The sequence below is a fragment of the Chroicocephalus ridibundus genome, chromosome Z, assembly GCF_963924245.1.
Source record: "Chroicocephalus ridibundus chromosome Z, bChrRid1.1, whole genome shotgun sequence".
Lineage (NCBI taxonomy): Eukaryota > Metazoa > Chordata > Aves > Charadriiformes > Laridae > Chroicocephalus > Chroicocephalus ridibundus.
Window position 1 is genome coordinate 58476028 of NC_086316.1, and position 22483 is coordinate 58498510.

The 22483-nt window shown below is 41.5% G+C and overlaps 1 protein-coding gene across 2 annotated transcripts in view; it reads left to right on the forward strand.

Moving 5' to 3' along the window:
• Window positions 1-1577: 1577 nt before the first annotated feature.
• TNPO1 (transportin 1) overlaps window positions 1578-22483 on the forward strand; it is a 75153-nt gene continuing 54247 nt past the window's right edge. For both annotated transcript variants that reach the window (XM_063319691.1, XM_063319692.1), the window contains exons 1-3: window positions 1578-1705; window positions 19421-19612; window positions 19829-19942. In XM_063319691.1, the coding sequence (XP_063175761.1) occupies window positions 19838-19942 (105 nt within the window). In that variant the 5' untranslated portion in view covers window positions 1578-1705; window positions 19421-19612; window positions 19829-19837. The remainder of the gene's footprint in view (window positions 1706-19420; window positions 19613-19828; window positions 19943-22483) is intronic.

Below are 22483 nucleotides of genomic sequence, written 5' to 3' on the forward strand. Positions count from 1 at the left end.
TCACCAACTCTGAGTTTGCCTCAAGACTGTAAGCTTTAGAAATTGGGTGAAAATGTTTAGCTTTCATTGTTTAATAGAAAAGTACCTAGTGCTTGCAGTCAAGGAGATAGGATTGCAGTGCAAATAGAGACTGCCGCTGTAACTGGTTGGGGTTACAGCCGTGAATGAATATGCAGTGGTCTTCTTGCCGTGACAGCTGGCCACAGAAGTCACAGAATCATAAAACCACAGAATGATTTGGGTTAAATTCTGTCCAACCTGACCTTAAACATTTGCAGTTAAGGGGCATCCCAAATTTCTCTGGACTACCTGTTCCACCCTTACTGTAAAAAATTTCTTCCTTATACCCAATCTAAATCCACCTTCTGCCAATTTAAAACCATTGCCTGTCGTTCTGTCACTACAGACTCTGGTAAAACTTCTGTCTCCGTCTTTCTTATAAGCCCCTTTTAAATACTGAAAGGCCGCTATAAGGTCTCCCCAGCGCCTTTTCTTCTCCAGGTTGAACAACCCCAAGTCTCTCAGCCTGTCCTCATAGCAGAGGCGCTCCAGCCCTCTGATCATCTTTGTGGCCCTCCTCTGATCCCACTCCAACAGGTAGGTCTGTGTCCTTCTTGTGCTGAGGGCTCCAGAGCTGGATGCAGTATTCCAGGTGGGGTGTTACCGGAGAAAAGGGACAGAATCACCTCCCTGAACCTGCCGGTCACACTTCTTTTGATGTAGCCCAGTATACAATTGTCTTTCTGGGATTCAAGTGCACATTGCCAGCTCGTGTCCAATTTTTCCTCCACCAGTACCCCCAAGTCCTTCTCAGCAGGGCTGCTTTCAACCCATTCACTCTCGGAGAAGTCCAGGAAGTCCCTGTCTATGCTCTTGTGCTGCCTACTCAAGATGAAATCCGGGGTGCTGCACCTTTGCTGACAAGCCCTTAGCCTCATTTTTTATTTTTATGGTTTTTGATGCGGGTGTCAGCCACCTCCCGTGGAGCCCCTGCAGCTCTCTGCTGCTGCCGGGGTGGGGGACACCGGAGGGTGTGGGGAGAGAAGCCCGGCCTGGGGAGCCCGGTGGGCCCAGGGGGAAGAGCACCTGTGAGGAGACCGTTTGTGCCGGTGGGACAGAGGAACAGGTACTGCTGAGGAGGGACCTAAGGGACGGTGGGTGCTACTCGAGGTGGCGCTTCGCACTAGCGCCTGTTTGAGGGAGGTGGCGGCGGGTCGGGAGACAGGGTGCATCTGAGGAGGGCAAATGTCCGCCTGTCCCCAGCGGAGTCACCGCGGGAGACAGCGCCTGGGCACGAAGCCTGTGTGCTCCCGCGGCGGAGAGCCTGGCGGGAGCAGCCAGCCGCCAGGGCTAGGCGCCTCTCGGCCTGTGAGGCCGGGACGGGCCGAGTGCGGAATCCGAGGCCGAGAGGCTGGGTGGGGCCGGGCGGCCATTTCACCGCCGTCTCCATCACACCGGCGGCCGGGGCCCCCAGACGAGGCCGCCGTTGCCAGGGTGACCGGCCGGCGGCGCCCCCGCCCTCCCGGCTCCGCGCGCCCAACCCCGCCCCCCGCCCGCCCCCCAGCCAATCGAAGGGGCGGTGGCGGCGGAGAGACGTTCCCTTTGTTCAGCCATTTCAGGGGCCGGAGCGGGCTCGGAGCTGCGGAGGGAGAGGACGGGCTGCTCCCTCGCCACTCCCCTGCCGCCGGGCTCTGGGATGGTGTGGGTAAGTGTCCGGACTGCGAGGGGCGGGTTGGGACGTCCCATACCCGGCAGCCGCGGCCTGCCCGCCTGCGGAGGGCCGGGCCGGATCGGATCGGATCGGCAGCCGCTGCCGAGGCGCTCCTCCGGTGTCAGGGGCCTTCGCGCCGCCGCTGGGAGGGAAGGTGTGGGGGCGCGGTCGTGGGGTGCCCCTTCTCCTTCCGCCGTCGCTGTGGGCTCTGCCGCCTTGTGCCAATGGATGGATGGGCGGGTGGATGGATGGGTGGCGGGAGGGAGGGAGGGACGGACGGGTGGCGGCGGCGGCGGCCTGAAGGGGAGCCGCGGCCTGAGGGGCCTGACACACACACCCCCGCCCCGGCTCCTCCCGGTGCTACGGCTGGTGCCGTCTCTGCAGCCGCGCCGCAAACTCTGGCAATATTGCAGCGAGACGGAAAGTGAAAGTCGCCTCGGGATGTGGGAATGTTGGCCATATTACCTGCCATGTTTTCTGGAGCGCTTGTGGTCCCCGCTGTACACATTTGGCTAAGTGGGATTTTAATTTTTTTTTTTCCCTACGAAATATTAGAGAGGAGAGAAATCTCTTGTGTGTTTTGTACTTTTGTGTGTTTGCTTAGGGAAGTTGTTAATTTAGTTGCTCAGTGGAGATAGCCAGTGGAACTTGTAAAGCTTTTGTGGAGTGACTGGACAAACAAAGGGCAGGAACGCTTTTTGGGTTGGTGGAAATGGCTTGATTAGTCTGATAGATACTTATTTCCTTGCTGTGAAGGTAATAATTCCTCTCGCTTGAATTTTGGCTCAGACTTGAGAGGTCCTCCTACTGTGAGGATTGTTCAGCAATGTATTCTGGCCATCACAGCTTCATAACTTGTTCGCTTGCCTTCTTGCACATTTAAGTAGTCCTTAATGTGGTATTGGAGTACTTCACAGATGTTGTTCAGTCCTTACAACACTCATTGAACAAACAGGTGACTTGTGTTCTTTCTGTACATGAGTAATTGAATGGAAAAAAACAATCACATGCCCAAGATGATACAAGGAGCCTTTGGTTGAATTGGAAACTGAGCCTATATTACTAATCCAGAGCCTCAACTATGTTTAAAAATGACAGTACACAGTCTGTTTCTAAAAGTCCTCATTCTGCATCTGCTGTGTGAACTGTAGTTATTTTTGAATTATATGTGGGTGGATGGAGGAGAGGTGCCTACAATTGGGAAGAATAGTTTCTATATGATCAGAATTACTGTAGAATGCGTTTCTTTAAAATCTGTCTTGCTTATACTCAAAGCAGTATAATACAAGATTACGATCCTGCAAAAACAGGGTTAAAAAAGCAGTTTATTGTCTGTCTTAAAGGAGGAAAGCTCAAGTTAGAATTAATATTCACTAAGGACCATGTTTACCGTTGGATACCGGCAATGACACACATGTCAGTGACTTCAGAAATTCATACAGATGTAAGCATAGCTGCTAAATTGAGCTAATTGTGCCTTGTGACAGGAAGGTGGAAACAACACTAACGATGGGTTTGTGAATGTAGGTTTTTATTGGTTTATCTGAGGCACTTTTTTATTCTATTTATTTAGAGTCCAGTTTAGCAATCCTCATATGTGGATATTCAAGAGAACACAGATATGTGTGCTTAATTTTAGGTTCATGGTGTCAGTCCCAGGGATGGAGCTACCTTACAATGAGGTGATGGGTATGCACAGAGCTGTCCAGCAGACTGGCAGAGCTGGAGTTTCCCTCCTGTTCCTGCTTCAGGCACACTAAGATGCCATGTCTAAAAGGAGGGTGGCAGAAGGCCAAGTATAATCCTCCTTCATCAAAGCTGATATTCAAATCTGTACAGTTTGAAGATTGGGTCTGAAATCAAGACTGAGATTTTATCTTTGAAACATCTCATTGGTAGAGATCTCATTTTGTAGACCAAGTGTGGTTGGTCTACAATTATTTTTTTTTGTCACTGTCAAAAAAAAAAAAATTGTACCACAAGTTTGTGAAATTGGTATAGACTGATCAGTGTGTTACTGTCAATGAAGTGGTGCCAGTGACATGCAACAGGGGGAGGATTTTTTTCTTTGATTTGTTTTTCAAAGGGTAGGATTGGTTTTCCATGCCTTAATTATGTCACAACTTTGATTAGTTTTGACCACAGAAATTAATTATACCAGTTGATTCAGTTCAGGTTCTATGAACATTTAAATACATGTAACAGTAGTATGTTTTGATCACCATTTCACTTCTTTCCACTGTTTTATAGTATTGATTTGGATAGTTTCGGTAGGTTTTCTACATACATTGATACATATATATATAAAAAAAAAATATTATTCATTATATGTATAATATGTATATGAATATATTATATTTTATACATTATCTGTAAAGATATAGTATACAATTAGTACTGAAATTTTATTTTTTTAAAAATCTCTTGTTGATAGATATATACTTGTGTAGGCATAATAATCTGTTTATGCATGTACATGTGGAAGTCATGGAATATGGCATCTTTTAATGATATGTTATGAAATAAACTTCCAAATGTCACCTCTAGCCTCCAGAAGGTTTTCCTTTCCAAACCAGACTCCAGAGTGAAATCAAATAAAATTCGTGTTTAAAGAAAAATTTTGGGTTTTAAACCTTGAGTTTAGAATAGAAAGTTACTCTTAAATTATTGTCCTAATAAATAATTTATTTTGTAGAGCATTTTCTACAAGCCATTGTGGGATACACTTAAACATTCCAAGATGCGCTGCTTGTGACGAGCCTGCCATTAAGTGCATTAATTTAAATAATAGATCAATGCTAAATATAAAACCAGAGGGAAAGGCAAGACAAAATGTTTTCGGCAGAGAACAGAAAATAGATAGTAGGTGAGTAGGTACGAGATGCAAGAAAACTCTTACTATATTACAATCCAAAAAGGACACACTTGCAGAAATGATGGTGTGATAGCATAAACCAGGCATTTCCTAACCTAGTTAATGGGTGTATGATCATCATCAGTAATTTCTAGCGTCCAGGGTCACATGCTTTTCTGACCAAGCAAAACCAGAGCCTCATCCATGGCTCTTCTCCCAGCTTTCCTATTGCATGTTACTGTCTTCCAAGCTAGGATTGCAGGCCAATGCTCACACTTAACCTTCCCTATCCATTCATGCACCCACAGAAGTTTATTCTAATTTCAAACTTCAGCCACGTCCTTTCTCCTGCACACACCCAAATCATGAACCTTCATTTCCAGCAAAGACAAAGTGGAACCTTGGTTTCCTCCTGTGTGCATGCTGTCTCCCCAATCCTGTTCTTCCTACTTCACTGTGTCTTTGTCTGCTTTCTGTATCCTCAACCAGAAGTGTAGGTCTGCCTGGTGCTAGCAAAGCTATTCATTATTGTTGAATACAGGTGGTGCTGCAGTAGTTCCTAACTGTATTTACACGTTTTACAGGACCTAGGAGGCAGTTACTGTGCTGCCTGAATAAGAGTAGTGAGACCAAGAAGCTGTGGCTCAGTTTAATATTGAACATATAATGGAAGCAGACATGAGTGGCGTGTGTACTACAGTTTGTCTACTTCTTTTATAGAGAGACAAGGGAAGTCATCAGCAGAGAAGCATGGAGAGGCAAGAGTCTAACTCTCGTCAGAAACTAAAAAGCACAGATCTGCTTTTTGTACCAAATAAGTTAAATCTATGCAGAAGTCCAAATAGATACCTGTATTTCAGTCTGGTTTACATCACTGTAGCTTGAGTCAATTCCTTGGGGGGGGTGGAGAAACATAAGCTAACCTTAAATTAAAATAAATTGTTTTGAACAGGATTTTCCAAATTGGTGTGTAGGCAAGTTTAAGCTAAATTGGACTAACTTTCTTGTACAGGCAAGCCCTGAGCTACATGGCTGGAAATCAGGAGTGACTTCACTGCACTCCCGTAGGTGTAATGTAAGTGGAGTTGGCATAGGAGGCAAAAGCTTCAGTTGTTGAATCTGGCCCATAAGAAGTAGGTAAAACCAAACAAGATGAAGTTTGAATGGAACTTTTGAACAAATGGGAACCAATTGCATTAACAAGAACACAAGAGTCATTTAATTACATTCTTCACTTGTGTACGAGAAACCAATCAGCACTAGGTTGAAAACACTGGAGTCTGAAGCAGAGATACTTTTGGAGCCCCTTGGAAAAGAAATTAAATTAGGCCAACTGATGAGAGGAAATAGTTGGTTTTAAAAAATTTAAAAATGTATGGTTGTTTCATGATTCTGTCTAAGACAGAATTTCATGCACTAGTGCGAGTACATGTGTGTTTGTGTATCGTATCTTTCGATATCTGCTTATCTTAAAATCTTCTAACCTGTGAAAATACAGAAGGTCATTTGCTCACATTGCCAAATGACTGCAGACACCTTTCCTCCCAAAATCATCCTTCTCTCTGTAGAAGACTCCATAGTCTTCCTCTGTTCCTCCGCGAAAAACTGGGTATCACGCTATAATTTCACACAATTCTTTGCTTCTGGAAAACAGCCTGTTCTCCCAGAAGAGAACCTTATTGGCTCTCTGAGCGAGTGAGTACTTGTAATATATTTACAATTTCTGATGATAATAGGTATTTCAGTTTAGCAAGGAAGCATATTTTAGGTTAGGCAATGTCCGTTCTAGTGATTCTGTTAACTTTTCAGTGATTGCACAGAATCAAAATAGCAAACAAAAATTAAATGAAGCACCAATGGCAGTATTCACAGCTTTCCTCATTTGCACCATACATTTCAAGGTATGCTTTTTTTAATTTGCTGCTTCTATATGCAGTCTTTTAAACTGTGGGTTGGAAAAGATTGTAACAATGAGGGAATTCTATGAGAAAGAGGTTAATTTTGCATGTAATCACCACACAGTTCAGTCTCTTTTTCTTTATGAATTGTTGTACAATGTGTTTTAAAGATGAGATAGGTTTCTTTTAGGTAAGAAAAAAAAATGAATATAATATATGAAGCTGCATACTTTAATATTTTCCCTTTTTAGAATATAGATTTTTATATTGCTGTGTGAGACTGAGAATCGGCAGACATTGAGATTACTACCCTTGCTTTGTTTTTTTATGCTAGGTAACAGGGCTAATGTATCATAGTGAGGCTTTGATAAGCTCAGCTCCACTGGGGTGGGACTCTCCTTTTTTTTTTTTCTTTTTTTTTCTTTTTTTTTTTAAATATAAATAAAGTAAGAAAGGAGGGCTGCCATTTGAGGATCTCCTTGTAGGTCTTGCTTTGGATAAATGTATTTAAGGGTGTTTCTAAATTTAGAAGTAATGCAGATTTAACTGGACATAAGGATGATTCAAAACTTCTGTACCACACATTTCTTGACGCTTTGGACGAAGAGTATACCCTTGAAAACAAATAACTATCATAAATTATCTGAGGTTCTATAAGTTCATCCTATACTATAATAGATATTTTAAAAGTTGGCCTGTGAGTTATTGCTAATCTGTGTTGTAAGACATGAGGCAGTTGTAAGACATAAGACATGATACTTAGAAATATTTCATTCTAATGTAAAATTGTGTAGCTAGGGAGAAAAATAATAGAAAACAACACATTTTTCAACTGTTTTTTTTGATGCTTTTGTTTTATCAGAGGTAATAGCAGAAATCATAAGGAAGTGTTAGAATTGAGAGATACGGTGATAAAGTAATAAATAAGGAGGAGAGGTATTAACTTCAAAAGTTATCCAGTATAGGAGAATTTGGTATCTGTGATAAAACATTACATCTGTCAGAAGTAATTCTAGAACAGGAACTATAGTATGTGCTTTTGAGCTCTGCAACATCCCTTATAGCATCTTCTGTGGAGCTTACAAGACATACCTCAAGTTCAGAGGAAACTCAACAGAGTGGTCACATATAGGGCAATGTTTTCATTGTAGTTTAATGTTTGGGCCCTCCAGAAAATGATGCCAATTTAAGATCATAAAATTCATGACACTGTTGTGGCAGTATTGTGTAGATGAATTACTTCAGCCTTGCATCTATGAAGACCTGAATGAAGGCAAGCAAATGTATCTTTTTACTTGAGTGAAATTTAGCTGTTCTGTCTACAATTTTTGTGGGTGTATATTAAAGATAACTGTTTATTATACACACGTCCTTTAAGATTATGCTAGTTTTGTCATAAATGTGTTTGGGACTGAACTCTGCTTTCCTCAGTTAGACTTTTAAGTTCGGTTTTGAAATCCTGAAAAAATATTTAATTTCAGTGCTGATCTTATCTGTGCCAAGCAACTTTAACACTATTAGTATTGGTATGCTGTGATGGTAGGACCAAGTTTTACAAAGGAATTTTTTTAAATTGTATGAGAGACACCATTTTAAAGCTACTACATTGTCAAATACTCAGTGTTGTTATTGAAGATAACTTGAAAGAAATTTAAAAAAAAAAAAAAAAGAAAAATCGGCTGCCATGTCATGCAGAAGATAGCCCAAATCTTTTTGCAATTGAATATAGTATTTTGTAGTTAATATTTGAGTTACAGGAGTACCCAGGATCTCCACATATGCATTAAGGCTCTAGCATGTTAGGCAAGCGTAACAAAACAACGGTTTTTTGTGCATGTGGCTTACAACTGAATTACGAAACGAAAGATAAATATTCTACAATAGGCACATACGGGGAGAATGAGAACTATGAGGGAGTCTTAAGACATCTGTGAACGCTGCAGCTAAGGAGAAAGGAGAATTTTCACATAAAATGTGAGAAAGGACAGAAAGTATCTTGTAATGCCTTTTGCATTATTCTTTTTTAAGGGCAGCATACGAGAAAGCATGCTGCTGGTCAGTAAATCAAGCCTCAAGGTGAAGATCTTAAAATCACTAGCAGGAAAAAAACTGCAGATTCATGTTAAGAATGATAAGATAACGTCTCATGATAAGAACTGATATGTAGGACTGAGACATTAATTTATTCTCTTATTTACAGACAGTTTAACCCATGACTGTAGTTTCAACTCTTCATAGCTTTACATTTCATGTTAGTGGTTACAGTATCATTTTAAGATAAAGATGATATATGGAGTGCCAGCAAATTTATTTAGTGGAGTTGGTGAAGCTATTTGCAACAGGTTTTTATTAAAAATCTATTAAAATGGCCATAAAGTTATTAAATGGCTTGTATATTTAAGGTAAATTCAATTATTTTAAATTACAGTTTCTCCACTAAATGAATTTCCTGTACCTTTGGGCAAGGAAAAAAGAAAACCAAACCTTTAAAAACCATAAAATATTTGTTTTGTATTGGTTGTGTTACTAGTACCAATTAAAGGGAATTACTTTAAGTCTATGTAGCTATATGACTAACAGCTAACCACAGCAGCTAATCTCTGATTCAAATACCATTCTGATATCTTTCACAAACCAACACTAAAATTTTTAAGTGCCTAAAATATTGAAATCTTATAACTCAAGTAAGAATGACAATGAAATTCCTCATCAAATTACATTTTCACATGTTCAGATTCCTTAGGTCTACCAGACTTTTCTCACCTGAATGTATAATGTATGTTTAATTTAATTTTTGGTTTCTAATGTTTCTTCTTTTGGTGTGAAATGCTGCATTTCAACTAAAAGAGGTAAAATAATTGCTAAAGGGACTGGTAGTGCTTTTAATAACTATCATTTTTGGTTAATATTTGCCTTAACTTCCCAAGGAATTTTACCTGATCATTCAACTACACAACAATCTCTACCTGTGTAGAAACAGTAACGTAGCCATTTGCTTACATTCAGACTTGCTTGCAATTTCCTTTACACTGGTGCAGTATTGGTTCAAAGCTGGTCTTACAGATACAGTTGTGAGAATGCTTTTTCAAAAATTTGAGAAATTAGAAATTTCTCTCAGAAAATACAGTAAGAATTATATCATTATACATTACTTTTTAATTACTTCCTGTATTTGAGTATTTTATTTTTTGTTAACCGAATAGTGTAAGTCCACCTGTTTACCTGGAATTATTCAGTGATCTCTTAACACCCATTGCTGGAAAGAGTCATGGAGGTCCATGTAGAAGAACTACATAGGCTTCTTTCTGTGATGTCTGTTGGCTTCAAGCTGTAGCAACTTGAATATCTTGTTTGATTGAAAGTCCAAGACTTCTTTTGAATCTCATCTTAAGATATCATATCCAAGAACATTTAGAATATGACTGAATATGCTTAAACTGAAAAAGTTGAAGCATTCTTCCATTGAAATGTCCATTTCTATTAGATATTCCGTGTGCATCTATTAATTGAAATAGTCTTCACTGCTAAGATTATGCTGTTTTCCTTACCAGATTATCCAGTGAGTTTTATTGTTCTGGTGAGATGAAAACTGGAAATTTTCTAAAGGAGTTTTTAATACTGTTTTAATTTCTGAAGATATTTCTCTAATCTTTTATATTTGTCTCATGTAATTCCTGCTGAGTTAATGTGGAAGCACTTGAATCATACTCTTTTTTATATTAAACAATACTAAATTAAACTCATATTATTATTTGCCGCCTAAAACCCTGATATTCAGAGGAGGCAAGGGCATTGTTTTTAATTTGTCTGGCAATTCCAACATGTATGTATATGTAGGAACAATTTGGGGGTGTCAGGGGAGTGTCTCTACTTCTGCCTTTACCCTTTATTGTTTTTTACTGTCGTCTTCATCTGAGGCTTGAAAGACAAGGAATGTTCACAGTCATTACTTAACGGTTTCAGTAAGATCAAATAAGCCCTATTTGTTTATTTGCCTTGAAAGTTTTGCTTATTTGATTAAGGTGGTTAGGGCATCATTCCTTTTGTTTATGTGTATGACTGGAGCACTTAATACTCCTCACTGGTAATTGCATGCACAGCTTTGTCTTTTTTGGAGAGAGCTCCATTCCAGATCAGTAATTACTTGCTCACTTTTTTGGGAGTATGTAATTTCAAAATATTTATCTAATGTTAGAGAAGGCCAAACAACTTTACTCAGGCTCACAGGATAAAAGGTGAATTCCAGTTTCTGTCTGAAGCTTTTTAAGTCGTCTTCCATTTTTGTCCCTACCAATTCATATATGACTCCCATTAGTCCCTATGTGGGACAGATACCAGCTCACTGGAGTCGTGCAGGGACTAATATAAGCCCCAATACTGTCACTTCCTTGAGGCAACAGCATCTTAAGAACCTTAGATAAGCTACTTACCGCAGTAAGGAAATTCAACAGCCATTCAAGGAACAACAGTACATTAGCCTTCTGTTAGGATGACCAGTGATGATGGTTTAGCCTACAGTGTTGCTGTCAGTATTGCAAGTGTCACCAAAGCACCAGTGTTGCCACCAATGACAGATGTGTTGGTGGTAGTGTCACTGACAGTTGCATATCTTAATGCATGTTCTGTGTGTGAATGTTTTAATACACACTGAGTATTCAGAGAAAAACAGGGGGAGGAAAGCAGGTGAGTGTGTGATTCTGAATTCTGCATCCTGGTTGCAAGATATTTTGCCAAGAAGTAAAACCAAAACTTAATACTGACTAATCAGTTCTTAGTGCTCCCAGTATCATTTTTACCTTGACCCCTATACTGAATTCCTAATAATTCCTGATGAGTTTTGACAGGAGGAGACTCCTCTGGTTTTTTGAGACATCCTTTATACGCATTTTTTTACGGTTGGTGCTGGTCCATACTGTGGAAAGGCAGTGGTCTGATTTAAACCATGTAAAGTAACTAATTTTGATAACTTAAATCAGAAGGCCAAAAAGTTTAACTTTGTGTGTTTATTTTTAATTTTGCTTTACATTTGTAGCTTTTCTTTTCCTCAGTAGATCATTCTCGTCTCGTTTATGCATCAAAATATACTTGCGAATAAATGTTACCCCTTTATACTAGGAAAAGGACCTCAGTACCTTTACATGCTCTGTTTCTTATTTAATGAGATTCTTAATTTTAGATTTCAATGTAAAATATACCAAAGATGTTTCTACTGCATAATTATTATTTATGATTGTTAAGATGGTGTTGTACAAAAAAGCATTTAAACTGGTGAGCTTTTATGGGAGATATATAAGTGATTTATATGTATTTTGCATTGAAATTGGTTTACTAAAATATGCATTGACTACAGTTAGAGAACTGATGATGTATTTTGGTTCTTCATGGTGCAGATTTTTCAAAGTGAGCTTAAAAAGTTAGCCACTTATATTAAGATTTTTTAAATAATTGTGAATAACTTAATTTCAAAGAAGCAATGCACTCTTTTCAGGGACAAGAACTTCCACAAATGTGGCACTACCCCATGATGAGGTGTACTCTTCTTCCTATTTCCTGTGGTGTACTTGGTATTGATGGAGCAGGAGATTTTTTCAAAATTGTTCAGAGAGGAAGTAGAGAGATGTTTACCCCATGCCTGTGCCACCAGGCCTCCCACAAAGGCCCTGTCCGTCATAACTGAGCCATTTAGAGGAACAGGCACTGTGGAGTCTCTCATTCTATGGCTTTCCTCCCAGGGTTTGCAGGGGCTAGGACCACTTTCTCAACTATGCAGTAAGTGGAGATAGGAATCTTGCAGCTGTTTGTTTCTTTTTTTTTTACTGATCTCCTTTAGTTGATGAGGATGAGCGCATAACCGAACGAATGTAAATGCTAGGATTTCACAGACTGCATCTCTTTTCTCACAGTCCTATATCATTCTCATCCATGGATGTGGCTTTTTTCAGCCATAACTTCACTTTTAAATTATATCTGCTACTTTTCTCAGGTATTTTCAAAAGCCTCAGTTCCAATGTATTAATGAGGAACCAGTTCAAAAGCTGTGTATCATTTTGATTATATCTCTGTCTTGGGGCGGCCTGAATCATCAGTTACAGAAACTGAAGTTCAACCGAAATCCTGCAGCAGATGGCAGCTGCTTTGCCTCCTACAGCTAAGAGAAAGAAACTTTACTATATACTTAAATAGGGAGTTGAATATGGTGCATATATACACCTGACACTAATCTTACTTGAAAGATTTTTTTTTTAAGCTGGCAAGAAGCACATGCTGAATTACAGACATGAAATTTGACAGTAGAGATTTAATGATAGAATAGTCTAGGTTGGAAGGGACCTTTAAGATTGAGACCAACCTTTAACTAAGACTCTGGATCCTCAAGAATGACTCCTGCCTTTGCATATGCGCTTACCCCCTCAGAATAGATTTCGACTTTAACAGTAATGAATGAGGCTTGTTACCCAGGGCAGAGCATTTCGCTTTCACTTTCCAGTCCGTAGTTAATCCTTATTTTCCGTGCCTTCCAAAATCCCTCTCATATTGGGCAATTACAGAGGCTTATATGCTACATGCTAAGTAAAGTACTCTAGAATTTGGAGAAAGAAGCTTGTGTCCTGGAGGAAAAGAAAAAAGCAGGGTGCGTGTGGGGGGGGGAGATTTTACTATTTCAGACTTCAGCTGACAGATCTGATATCTTCTGTCATAAATTCAGGAGGTGATGATTTTCTCAAAGAACCCTCCATTCAGTTGCAGATTGTTTTATGACTGCCAGCATTAAGAACATGTGCTGCCATTTTAATATCTAGCATGTGTGGTTACAGTGGGGCAAATTATTAGCAACACAGTATCTTTCCACTTGGTATCTCTAGCTGTGGAAATGAAATAACAGCAAGTTTGAAGAGATGATGCATTTAAACGTGTCTTTGTCCAGAAGATTAGTTGATCAAAAGCATTTTAAATACAGAGGTCTTTGCAGTTCTGCACTATGTCTACTACTTTTTCACTCACCTGGACTCTTAATGAATTATAAGAACGGTGTTTCATCCTATCGAAATAGAATTCAAAGCACTTGTGATAATTTCCAAATTTATGAAAGCTTAACAGGTTTTTGTCCCTGCAGCTGCCAATGTCATATATCTAATTGAACCCAACAACAGTAATAGACTTCGTTTTCAGTTCTGACTTGTACATCAGCCAGTGCTATGTGTTGATGTTTGTAAACATAATTTGCATTAAGTCTTAATTAATTGTTCTACAAAACATCAAATGTTAGTGCATGCTGTGGCCTGTCATCCACTTTATCTGCAATGGTGTGGTGGTTTTCCATACATACCTTTGTATGTAGGGAAACTACGTTGCTGTACTCTTTCTTCTATGCATGTTGTATGCATGAGGAGCAGAAGTATTCATTAAATAAAGAAGGAACATACTTCTGTCAGAAGAGTGGAATTACAGGCTGTCAGGTTATCGTGCACACTATTTCGTCTGCTCAATGGGATTCCACAGTGCAGGCTTTTACAGATGTTACCTGCAAAAAGAAACACAGCTCTCTGCCTTTGGGAAAAGAAACCATGAAATTGTGGACAGTGATGCCACAGCAATGATGAGCCAGAACAGCTCTCCTTTTCTCACAGGCCACAGCGTAGCAGATTTTCCCAAGCAGGTACATTATCATAACTGTAGGTATTCTCAGAAAAAGTCCATCATCCAAAGCTAATATTCCATGGAGAACAAATTGCATTACAGATTTATTTGCCTCCAATACTGAAATGTCCAGTGTTCCAGAAAATTTGAGTTCAGCTTCATTACGAGCTGTTGTACTATGGGTTCAGTGGTACAAATACACAATTTCTCGTGTGATATGCAACATAAGAGAAAAGCAATTATAGCTAGAATTGTTTCAAGAGGATAAGAAGCTCTCTTAGTCTCTTCAGCTTCTTATTCCACTCCTAGACCTACCAGCCACAGGCAATGAATGACAGTAGGAAATGAAGGTCAATTAACTGTACCCAAATCTGAAGTGATATTATCTGAAAGTCCAGAGATCTGCTGCTTTTAATTTTGCTATCAAATTGCTACTTACGGGTAGAAAAAATTCTATATGTAGATAGAAGAAAAACAGTTCTTTTTTAAGATAATCTTAACCCTACCAATAAAGCAAAATCTTAGTTTGGTACATTCTACAAAACTTTTTACTTTAGTCCATGGTTTGCCATTGTACATTGGATCATGTCGGATTTGTCTTACCTTCTGTTAGATGGATTTCCTGTTGGTACTGTCTTAGTCAGCCTTTTGTCATCCTGTAACATCAAAGAACTCTTAAAACATGCTTTTTACGTCCTTAGTTACTAGAAAGAGATTCCACTCCTGCCTATGGAAACTTAATACCAATTTTGCGAATCTTACCATGAAGTTCTGTGTTCAACAGAATTGCACTTCCAGCAGTTAAATTAGTTACTGTTGCATTAGCCAGAAAGTAGTAAGCTTACAGCTTCTTCTGGCTAATGTTTTAATATGACTCCCCACAAATATAAAGTAACATTGAAATCTCATCTAAAAGTATTTTTCTAAAGTTCCTCAGACTTCTGTTTAAAACAATCCTTCTGTCATAATAACCAATCAACAATTAAAAAGTAGGAAATTAATTTCATAGACATTTCAGTCATGGATGGAAAATTCCTTCAGACTGGCTTTCCATCTGTCTCCTCAGTAACCTGTCTGGTGCTTCACAGGGTCAAACTACTTCTAAAGACTATTCAAATAAATAATTGTTTAATAAATAGTAATCATATGGCTGAACTCAGGAAGAGTGCACTAAATGCTTTAGAATGGGTTCCGCTTTGATATGCTGGGTGTGAGGACTACTGGTATTTTTTTTTAAGTGAAAGCTTAGGGCATGTCTCCAGGCAGAAGGCATTGCAAAATAATATAGCAGTAGCTATTCTGCATGAGCACCTTTGCATAGACACATTTATTCTGTGTTATGAGAGCTTTTTTTCTGCTTAGCTTAATCCACATCACTCTTAGCCTGAAATAAGAGGGTTTACGCAGAAAGCTATTATGGAATATCAGTTATTTCCTCTGTGTATACAAACCTTCTATATACAGAGGTACAGAGAGATACTCTAAGCAGTCTGCATGGAACCTTAGAAGTCTAAATTGTAGCAATGGATTGAATGATTGATTCCCATTATTAAATACCAATTTTACAGGTAGCAGACCCTGAATGTTGTGACAAGGTAGCTCTTTATAATTGTCTCTAAAAGAAAAAAAACCAATCCAATATACTACCAATGTAGTAAAACTGAAGACTGGGGAAAATATTCTAAATGGTAAGGTAGATGAAACAGTCTAACAATTCTGAAATTAGGACAAATTTGAGAATTTATTTTGATTAGAGAATAATTATTTGAAAATAGTTTCCAAACTGCTAGCAGCGAGAAGTTGTACTTCCCAAAGGTATAGCTTGGAGGCTATGGCATTGGAAGGATGGGACATTTTCCTAGTAATGCAGATCTCTCTTCTTGAAGTTGTTGGGAAGGATTTGCACTGGTCTCCTATTTCTCTTTTCAGTTCATGGAGAGGCAAGGAGGGTATTGTGTCATGAATCTCCTATTTGTGCTGTCTACATTTGTCTCTTAAGTATCAACTGTCAATTATTATCGAGGTTGCTGATAAGAAAACAGTTCCTAATCCAAATTCCTGTTAACATCTGTTTATAACATAATGGAAAGCAACAGGAGAGATTAAAAGACTTGACACCAAGGCGCTCTAATGTGTTGGTAAGGACACTTTCCAGGAAAAAGATTGGGTTCATCACCTTAGGAAGAATTGAAGCCTGCCTTGTGCATGCAGAGCTACTACTCTAGCTACTGGATTTTGAATGAGTTAGCAGTGTTACATATTGTTGCCATTCCTTTTCTTTCCTTGTTTGACAAATGCCAGATATGTGTCACTTCAGGCTGATCTAATGGGACATTCTGAGAGAGAGAATGGGAAGAGAATATTGGCAAGAAGACCAAGGATAAAAAAGCAGGACTTTTTGTGGATAGTCGAGTAGAACACGGCAAGGTTTGTGGAGAGAGAAATGAATTAAAGATACAGATTAGCGTTTGGTAGCGTTTTTTGTTGTGTTTTTTTTTTTTTAATGTTGCACATTGTTTTGATACTAGTGGATTCCCGCTAGTGCATGACATATGAAGCTTGGATAATAGAGAAATCAGATTATTTTCAGCATTTGTGCAAGCCTTCTGTCTTCAGTGAACTTTTGTCTTCTTAACATATGTAGGTGAAGTGTTTCTTGACCCGGGCTGACCAACAGGTTTTTTTCATACCATGAATGTCACATTGAATATAAATTAGAAAGTTCGCTGCGTAGTTCATTCTCTCCCTTGATGGCAGTGGTTCAGAGAACCTCTTGCCCCAGTGCTGGACCCCCGAGCTGTTCCCATCCTCCCAAAGCTGTAGCACTTGCAGCGTCCATCATATGCAGTCCACTGTTAGGAGTGCACAGCTTCCTGCTGATAGAATTATCTGAGTATAATTCTTGTATATTTTATATTACTATGGGATCAATACTGGTTCTTTAGTATTATTTTTAATTATTTAGTCTTATCCTATTAAATCTATTTATATTTCAACCCTCTTGTTTCCTTGTTTTCCCCAGTTTCCCTTCCTGGATGGGGAGGGTCATTGGGTGATAGAATAAGTGTCTAAATGGCAATAAATTGTTATGGGTTTCTCAAATCATAACAAAAGGACACAAAAAAGAAACCATTTTCTAATTTTTTCTAATTGTTTTCCCCTCTCCTGCTTCCTTACAGAATTTAAAGGGTTAGAGATAGTTAAGAATAACTTGAAGGTATCCAGCAAGTTGAAGTATCTGCTTTGATTTCTGTATATGCTGAGTAGTTTTCAGTGGCAACGGATCCTGTATGGAACCTAAGAAGGAACCTATCTTGGAGGATGATACTCTAAAGCATTTAGACGTCCCTACTAATGGTAGAGGCTCCCATTCATACTGTGATTTGTAGGCCTTTTTCTCTCCTTTCCACTGCAGAAAGGTCTTACCAGGATTTAATTCTGGTCACATTAATGGAAAGAAAACCTATGTTTTTCTTAGTTACGGATCATGGCTGGGTTTTATTCCTCCTTTTTCCTGTTCTGTTTCTCAACCTTCCTTTCTGGTCTTTTAGCTCGTTTCCCATTTTTAATGTTGTTTTTGTCTAGCACACTTTGGTTTCCTGATAAAATTAGACAAATGTAATCCTTGTGTCATAATTTCTGAATAGTAACTTCTGAAGCTCTAATCAATTTCAAACAAACTTGACAGTGGGCCAGAAGTGTCAAAGGAAATCAAATTTCTACAACCTTCCTGGTAAGTCAGCAGTTAGGGGGACAAGGCCCAAATTAGCGCTTCCTTGATTTGTTGGACCTCTGTTCCAGCTCTGGAAACACCACTATGGAGAGCTCCCCTGCCCACATGGTGTGAACCATGAATATCGGTTTTAATGGCCTGGGTCCACATCCTTTGTTTTGACACTTTCCTATACTAGAGGGAAACTAGTACAGATTTCACCCTCATCACAAAAATCTTGTATAAACCTCATGCCCATACTTTCCTAGTAACTGGTGGGACACCTTTAAGCACCTTCCTTGGTGACTCCATCTTGTAGACATTTCGGTGCAATAAGCTCTTAAGAGGTTAGTAGTCGTGTCTCCCAAACAACCCTGTGGTTAACTACCGCAATTACTTAAATAGAAGAGCTTAAGAAACGTGTTCCATTTCTTTTTTTATAAGCTGTTTTTGTTTTTTTCCATTGGTTTTGTTCTCTTGTGTGTTGTGCTGCATACTTCTCTGCTATTTAACTATTTCCTTCTTCTCATTCCAGTGTGCATGCTTTCCTGATTTCATCAAGTACTCTCTTTCACTGTCCTCATTATCCAGACATGTAGATATTATAAGTCTTGCCTGTTGCCTGTGATAGTTCCTTTTGCTGTGTTGCTGGAAACTAATTTTGGAGTACTAATTTTGTCTCCTTCTTCAAGAATAGCAGCTCATAGTAATAGAAGGACAGTTGGCTCAGGACACATCTTAGCGCCTGAGACGGGGCAGCTGACTGTCACTGTTGGGGACGTGAGATGAAGAGCCACACAGCGAGTTACCTGGGACTCACTGTGAGGAATCACTGATGCTCCCTGTCCTCAGTGCCTCTGAGTAGCTGTTAAGGCTATGATGTGTGGCACTTGCACTGAGTTCAGTCCTGCAGCAGAAAGTGAAACTAGAGTTCATACCATCAAACGAGATTCTTACAAACACAGTGACTAAGATCGTAAAAAGCCAAGGAACTACTGTTTTTCATTTTCATATTTTAGACCAGTTTTAAGCAGCATGTGTTCTTATTTTGTCCATTAGCATATGTATAATATATAGAAAATAGCTATATATATAAATATGTATGTCATGCATATGTATTATACATATACATATGTGTGTGTATATATATCTAAATTGCTAATTTTGACCTGAGGTCTCCCCTGATGTATTTTGAGGCTAAGGATAAGATACACGAGGTAGTCAGACACAGACAGACACAGCCACCACCACCCCACCACCACCACCCCCCCCCCGCATAGCTGGTCCTATTCCTTTTTCACACCTGGAACTGAGGACTTATCATTTCTGCCCAGCCATATCCCGTAGAAACACAGCCGGCGGTCCTGCGGTCACGGCTCCTGCCTCTGCCTTCCCGGCCCCGCTTCTCCCCCGCGGGCAGCAGCTTCCCCGCGGGTGCCCGGCACTGCGGGAAAGCGGCCGCGGCTCTCTCGGGAGGCCGGGGCGCCGCTTCGCTCCCCAGCCCTGCTGCGGCCGCTGGAGGTTCCTCTCTGTTCTCAGGTGGGTGGCGGAGGCGCCCCGTTTGCCGCCGCCGGGATTGAGACCCCCCCGCCTTTTGTCGCCCGCAGGCTCCTGACGGTGTGGGACGCACCGGGGAAAGGCTGACGGCGGCGCCGGCGGGCCCGAAGCGGCCGGGGCGGGCGGAGGCGTGCCCGGCGCTAGGACCCAGGAGGACGCCAGGCGGCTCTTCGGGCCGGATTACAAATTCGCCGTGACTCAGTCTGCTCGGCGGGGAGCGCAGCGGGCGGCGGCGGGAGCAGGTCGGTATCGTCCCTCGGGGCCGGGCGGTTGGTGGGCTGCGCTGCGGCGCAGTGCAGTGCTCGGCGGGGTGCGCGCTGCGGGGGCAAGAGGCCGGGCGACGCGGTGCCCCCTCCCTCCCTCCGGCCTTCCTTCCTCCCTCCCTCCTTTTCCGCCTCCCCCGGGCTGGGCCCTGCCGCGCCGCTAAGCGCGGCCGCCCGTTGTCTGGTGTTTTCCAGCGAGCCAAGATGGAGTACGAGTGGAAGCCCGATGAGCAAGGGCTTCAGCAGATCCTGCAGCTGCTCAAGGAGTCACAGTCCCCGGACACCACCACGCAGAGAGCCGTGCAACAAGTATCCTTGGCCAAGGCCTGCGCCGCGCGGGCGGGGCGGGCGGAGTGGGGCCGCGGCGGCCCGGGCGGGCGCTGGAGAGGCCGGGGGCGGCGGGCGGGGGGAGCGCGGCCTGCGCGGCAGCAGGCCGGTGCTGCGGCAGGCGGCGGCGGCGGCCGGGCCTGCCCGGGGAGCCGCCGCAGCCCGGTGGGCCGAGCCTTCGTCGGAGCGGGCGGCCCTGGCGCGGCGTTTGAACCGCCGAGGCGGCCTGTGGGCCGCGGGCCGCCTTCCTCCGGCGGGGGCCCCGGCACCTGTTGCGAACCCGGAGCCAAGGGTCGGGTTGGTTTTATTTTTTTTTCTTCTCTTATTAAAGCCCCGGCTCTGGCGCGGCTCGGCTCGGACGGTATCCGCCGCTTTCCCGGGTTCCCCCGCGCTCGGCCGCCGCCAGCGCCCAGCCCCCAGCCGCGGCGGGGCGGGATGACCGCCCTCGCCCCGGCGGATGCCGCCGTGGGGGCCGGGGTGCCCTGCGGACCGCCGGGCTGGGCGGGCGGCGCGGCTCGGGGTGCCCCTCGCCCCTGCGGCGAGGCGGGGACCTCCCGTGGTACTCCGGCGCCGGGATTCGAGGCGAAAGCCATAGCTGGTTGGGGGGAGCCGCTGGCTGCACGCCCTCGTTGGCCTGCTGTCTCCGACATTGCGCATCGTGCTACGTTGTGAGGCTGCTTCTGCTTGCCCAGAAGCCTGAGCCTGAAATACTGCTCGTTAGACTCGATAAAACTGACGGAAAGGGAGAAATCTGTTGTATGTTACTTCTTTGCTGCTTTGCAGTGTATTTGGTGATAGTGGTGTGGATTGTTGGGGTTTTTACCCTCCTAAGTCTCTCTTGATTGTAGCAAGAGAGACCTTAAAACCAAGGTTTTAAGGAAGAAAGATTGAGAGTAAAATTTTAAATTAAGAGTAATAGAAGCATAGGTCTTGAAAAATAAAGCCTTCATCTGCTGCCTCCTGCTCCTTGAGCTATCCGTATAAGTGCTTTAAAATATCTAGAAGTCCTGAAATTTTATGAATAATATGAGTTTATCATTTTGATCCCTTTTTATTAAAGGGATTTGCTTGAAGGCCTTCACAGAAGGCAACAGAATTTACTTAAGTAGGCAAGAACATATATATGTGTGTGTATATATATATTTACATTATTTTAAGAGTTTAGCTTGAAGCCAGATTTGCTCCACTTCTAGGTTTTCATAACAGACGCAGTCAAGCTTAGGAAGGCTTCTGCTCTTTTCTGAAAGGTGAAGGTAGCTTTCCTGTTAATCTTGCAGCTATGCTTCATGTTTTTAAGATGCTATTGCTTCCCTTGAAAAATCCTGAACAGAAGCGTCTGACTTAGTAAAGTGTTCTGATAATGCCCCAAACTTAAACTCTTTAGTATTTAAAATACAAAAATGTTTATAGCAACAGTGTTTATAGTGTAGCTTTAATGTAAAATTACATTTTAAAGGTCAGCTTCAAATAACTTAATAGCATCTGGTTTGTTTATTGAAAAACAGCAGTGTACCTGCAGGATGGGCAGATGCTGTCTGTCTTGAAGATGAGTGGAAACTGGTTGAACAAAAGTGCTGTTAACTGATGTTTGAAATACCTTTTAAATGGTAGTGGTAACTCCCCTCTGTGCTGAGGTACCTGTACTTTCAAGAAGGCCCTATGTGTTGGCCAGTAAAGGTTAGAGAAGTGGCACATTTTTACCACTGTATTATACATCAGTTTAAGAAAATGTTCTAATACAACTTGACAAGCCATGTCCTATAATTTAAAAAAAAAAAAAAAGCGTGTGTATATATATGTGTGTTCTTTGAGGCTGTTTCCACAACACCTTGTGATGGTTGTTGTATTGTAGAATGCTACTTAGTAGTATGTCCAAGCAGGGTGGTGATAATGCTTTTAAATTTAAAGTACTCTCAGTCCGTAATCTTTTGCAAGATTATCAGTGTGTTGATCCTCTTATGCTCTTTCTTTATGACGCTTTTTTGGTGCATTTGGGTGCTTAGAACTCAAATATAACAAAGTGAGGAATAGGTTAGCCAAAACTCTTTGTTAGCAAAGTTATGAATTGATAAGGCTTCAGATATTTTTCAAACAAAGATATTAGATGTTTCTTGGAGTAAAAAAAAGTTACAGTGAGTGAAGAAGTTGCTAAAAAAATATGGCCTGTAAGCTTTTCTTTGATTCCTAGACCAATGAAGTGTTTTGCTATTACAGTTCTACTAAATACTGCTCTTTCTATTCTTTCTGCTCACTTCTGCTGCTGCTTCCTACTCAATCAGTTGGAATTCATAGTTGTTAGTAATGTTCAGCTGTCTGTTTTGGTGGTTATGTTTCTGAAGCTTGGAGAAGAAGAAAAAAATTTCAAAATGTGCTACCCTACTTCTTGGCTGTTCCTGAAAGAGCTCTTTTGCTTGGTTTTTCATTTCCAGGGGCCACGTAGAGTGTTCTATATTATTTTCACTTGCCTTGACCATCCTCCTGTTTGCATTTCATCTGCTGTGTGTTTCACAGCAAAGGAGCTTG